General features: G+C 29.6%; 1 protein-coding gene across 2 annotated transcripts; it reads right to left on the reverse strand.

The window, feature by feature from the left end:
- Positions 1–3,032: 3,032 nt before the first annotated feature.
- Positions 3,033–4,633, reverse strand: LOC108463345 (histidine-containing phosphotransfer protein 1-like). Of its 2 annotated transcripts, none has more exons than XM_053024288.1 (6): positions 4,505–4,633; positions 3,826–3,956; positions 3,670–3,738; positions 3,436–3,507; positions 3,284–3,356; positions 3,033–3,202 (listed from the first exon to the last, which is right to left on the reverse strand). In XM_053024288.1, the coding sequence occupies exons 1-6, from the start codon at positions 4,505–4,507 to the stop codon at positions 3,158–3,160; spliced, it is 393 nt and encodes a 130-aa protein (XP_052880248.1). In that variant the 5' UTR covers positions 4,508–4,633; the 3' UTR covers positions 3,033–3,157. The 2 variants fall into 2 exon arrangements, with proteins under 2 accessions (XP_052880248.1, XP_052880247.1); XM_053024287.1 differs by lacking the exon at positions 4,505–4,633 and adding an exon at positions 4,094–4,485.

A 4,633-nucleotide genomic window follows, 5' to 3' on the forward strand; every position in this document is an offset into this window, starting at 1 on the left:
TTTGATTTCATTTTGTCCCTCTTTGTTTCTTCTTAACCTATATGACAATGTCAACTATTGTGATTTTCTTTTATTCCCATCCTACAACAAGATTATTGTTTTGCTTCTAATCATGCATTCTGACTAGGATTTGCATCTGAAATTTCTGCTCATAAACCTTTCTATTTCATTATTATTGAATATTGATGGTTTTAAGACTCTGGAAACATGAAATAATTTATACATTCGAATGTTTCCAAAATCATCAGCTTACCATTTTGTTTACGAAAGATATCATACAGGTTGAGGATAGTGCCAACATTTTTATCATAATCAAATTGGTACACAGCCAATGCAAGATTCATGCCTATTCTCAAAGACAATAAACCTTTAGATTTATAAAGATCTTGAAAATTAAACGCATTTTGATATGATACAGCTGTTTATAAACCTCTTGCCGCTGTTGGATCCTCATAATAGTTTGGCATTTTCTTTTAGTCAACTTGAAATTTTATCTCTCAATTTTATAGAAAATTTTGAGTGTTATAAAAAGAGATGAGTTTAGATAGTAGTAACGCCTTGTTGAGATAATATACACAATGCAGTATCACCTATCAAGAAAATAGTGATCACATCATTTTCTTAGTAAGTGATGGTGCACCATGCTACAATTCATTCTAACTAAATATTTAATACATTCAAAATTATAAAAAGAAAAAATTTTAATTTAATTTAAAGATAATTTTAATTTATTAAAGGAGATCTAAAACTCCAAGAATAACATCAAATCTGACATTCAAATTTATAAAAATCTTAGAAAAAATTACATCAATTGACATCTATACACTTGGAAAGCATGAAAAAGATTGAAGAAGATGAAAAAGATGTTGGGTGATGATGATATGAGCTTTTTATAAGATAATATAAGAAAAAGAAGACAAATCTATTTTATATATTCTGTCATTACAGCATACATTTTGGCTTTGTTTGCAGGTTTGCAGCAACGTAGGGGGACATCCCTGTCATCTTCAAGTAGTTTTCACCCTTATAAAATATTAATAAAATATTTATGTTCATTGAATGTGAATCACAACAAATTATGTAATGAATGCTGCTGTTTAAATATAGAAAACTTCAGACATAGAAATCACCCCATCAGCGTGCCCTTTCCCTTTCTTTTCAATGCCGAAAATACCGCAGTTATGACCTATCTTTTATCCCTTAGAGTATGATTATGTGTCGGACATAAATACGTTTAGAGTTAATTACATCATGCATTCTTAAATAACGGTGATCATTTTAAATTAGTTTTAAATTTTGAAATATTCTAATCATTATTTTTAAATTATCAAAGTTATATAATTTTTTATTATTAAAATTATTAATTTAACTATTAAATTAGATGTTATATATCATGTGGCATAAATTAAAATAATTTTTTTAAAAATGAATGTTGTGAAAATAAATGTAATAAAATATTAATTTTGAAGTTTTTGAAGCTTTTACAAAAGATTTCTTTTTCTGTCTTATTTTACTTTTAGTTTTTACTTTAAAATTTATGTGATAACGTTTTATTTTTCTTTAAAATTTTCATTTTAAACTATTTTTGATATGATTTGACTTGTCATTTAATGTTGAAATTAATGATTTTAATAATGGAAGGACTTAATTGATATAATATAAACAATTTAGATATATAATTAGAATGTTTAAAATTTAGGAACCAATTTAAAATAAAGGTAAATTTAGGAACCAATTCAAAATAAAGGTCATAATTTGAGGATGTTAGATGCAATTAACTCATACGTTTATATATATTTGAAGTTTTTACATATATATATATATATATATATATATATGTTTAATCAAATATATTTTTCACAAATCATATCAATATTTAATGGTTTGAATCACAAACCTTTTTTTTCAATTTGGTACTTAATTTTTTTGGGTCATAAATAGTATCTAAACTATTTTTTCTCTCCAAATTGGTAGGTTCATTAGTCCAACCTACAAACTGTACCTAAATTATGTCATTTTTCTGATTTTAGTATTTAACCATTTTTTTTGTCAAAAGTGGTACCTATACTACTTTTTTTTCTCAAGTTGGTATCTTTATTAGTTTGACCGTTAGTCAATCAAGGTTTTTAAAACCAAATCGATAGTTAAACTAACCAGGCCTCTAGTTCTCGGTTTGATTGATTTGTTTGATTCAATCAAATAAATTATTTAAAAATAAAAAATATTTAAAAAAGAGTGCTTCGTCCAACCAATTTGGTTCGCGAGTTAATCAGATCAGCCCCTATCTCCAAAACAATACCCGACCGATTCCCAATCGAACTAGTTTAACCGGTCAAATCCCGTTTGACTCTAAAAACACTTGTTTTAATTGATGAAAGAACTTTTTTGATCTCATCAAGTCGAATAATAGGCAGTCAAGTTTGAAAACAAAAATTATTCGTTGTCTTCTCAACCTTGAGAGGATAAATTTCGAGTATTGCTAACTTTCCAGATATTATAAAAAAAGAAAATAAATAGAAAAATTATATAAAAGAAAAAAAGTAAGAAATTATTTTTAAAAATTGATATGACGTAGTAGTCTATTATTGATTGGAGTTTTTAATATAAAATTTTGACGTAAAATGGATAAAATTATTAGTTTAGGTATTACTTGTGACTTAAAAAAATTAGGTATCAATTTAAGAATTAAACTTTAAAAAAATAGACTTAATGGTTTAACTAACCTACTAACCTACTAACTTAAGAACAAAAATAATTTAAGCTATAAACGTCAATTAATCAATAAAGTACGTCAATGAGACACAGTCGGTGATCAATATGTGGTTGGAAGATCTCCCCATCTTCATACATGGTGGTGGTTAAGCTAGTTGATCGAATTTGTTGCATGTATATCCATATTTAGGGTTTAATATGAAAATTGGCACTTGCATCATTAGGAGCTATGTTGGCCTTGATTAAAACGCAGCAGTGATAATACCAGACATGTCTGAACAATGTCTGGTTTAGTACAGAGTTGAAAAGAGAAGAAGAGCTTGTTATTCCTAAATAGATTGATAATTATTGGAATTCACAAGATTCGTTATGATACAAGCTTTTAAGCTCAAAAGTAGATACCATACCCAAAATCCCCATTCTCTGCACATAGGTCCTTTTAGAATTACACAGGGATTGAGCCACCAGCATTCAAGATTTGTTGTTCAAGCTGGCATTCAAAAAAACAAAAGGGAGAGTCAATTCTCAAGACTAAGTTGGAACATTGATACAAGATTGGTCCTAATTTTACCTGGAACATAGATTCAAGCTTGGTTTTAATAATGCCATACTCATGCTTCACTTGTTGCAGACATTTAAGACATCTATATATTAATGTAAGACATCAAGATTTCACTGGATATATAATCAAATGTAATGATCCAAGGCATAAATTCCACTCACCCTTCCACGTTGTGAGCTTCGCAATAGTTCCGGAAGACGATGCAGAGTTTCTGAACTCTGTGAGCACCAATGCTGTTCATTTCACAACATTTTAGCCATGGAAATGAATCAATATGAATGGGATTCACAGCTTGCTAGACACTTAAGAATGTTAATAAATTCATGGTCAAGTGGTGGCAAATGAGATTAACCCAAAATAGAAAGAAAAAGCTTATGTGAGGTAAATAGTATTACCTGGAGCTGCTACCTTTCAACTGGTGAACCTGAGCATCCATCCTTTTGAAATCTATGATCTGCTGCTCTCTAAATTTAAACATCAGGAGTAATCATAATCAAATTACATTAAAGATTAAAAGCATGGTAGAAAATAGGGTCTTGATCCTCACTCACAGTGCTTTACTCAGTTCATTAAGAAGTCTTTCAGAAACTTCAAAGAAAAGAGACACTACTTCCACAACAAAATCTGGGTTATTTTCATCTTGGAGTGACTGAAGTTGGGTGAATTGTTCATCCAGAAAACCCTAATAATAAAACAAGAAATGGGGGTTAGAGAAAACATAAAATGATTTTTTTTGGGGGGGGGGGGGGGAGGAACATTAAACCCAGATTTTCTTGAATGCCAAACAGTCTGCTAAGACTACCAACAAACAGAACTAACCTCATGGTAGAGTGAGGTTCTGTAGTCAACTAGTTGCCTTTGCAACTGAATCAAATCCATTGCAGCTTTTCTTTTTAAGAATTATATGTTTTGCAGATCTTAGAGAGCTATATGTATAAAATATATATCATGTCATTGGATTAAAATGAGTGGAAAACTGGATATTATAGTGTTAGGAGGCAAAGAATCTTTGCCCCTTGGAAGTGGACTATGTAAAGTCACACTTTTCCTGTTTCTCTCTCTCTCTCTCTTATTATTTTTGCTTCACTCTCTCCAGTCCCCTCTGGGAAAATCTCACAATTAATGATGACCATGTTGAAAACTGAATTTATATATAAACATGTATATGATATACATCTGTATGTATGAATATTTAAAGTATCAAAAGATACAAAACTTGATGCCATTTACCATTCACCTTCCCAACTTCTTTTTCTCCCTTTGATCAATTATTGCCGTTTCTTTCTTTCTTTATCTTTATACCAGTAGTTCCTTCAATTGTTTATTGTCTCAACAACTCCTCCTTAAGTTCAGCGACTA

This window comes from Gossypium arboreum, chromosome 13, assembly GCF_025698485.1.
Source record: "Gossypium arboreum isolate Shixiya-1 chromosome 13, ASM2569848v2, whole genome shotgun sequence".
NCBI lineage: Eukaryota > Viridiplantae > Streptophyta > Magnoliopsida > Malvales > Malvaceae > Gossypium > Gossypium arboreum.

What these genes read in the sequence shown, in the direction of transcription:
- LOC108463345 (XM_053024287.1), bottom strand. Translation starts at nt 4,153, where the DNA reads ATGGATTTGATTCAGTTGCAAAGGCAACTAGTTGACTACAGAACCTCA. An exon ending in GAACCTCACTCTACCATGAG is followed by an intron (nt 3,957 to 4,093) that starts GTTAGTTCTGTT and finishes TTTTATTATTAG; the next exon opens with GGTTTTCTGGATGAACAATT. An exon ending in AATGAACTGAGTAAAGCACT is followed by an intron (nt 3,739 to 3,825) that starts GTGAGTGAGGAT and finishes GTTTAAATTTAG; the next exon opens with AGAGCAGCAGATCATAGATT.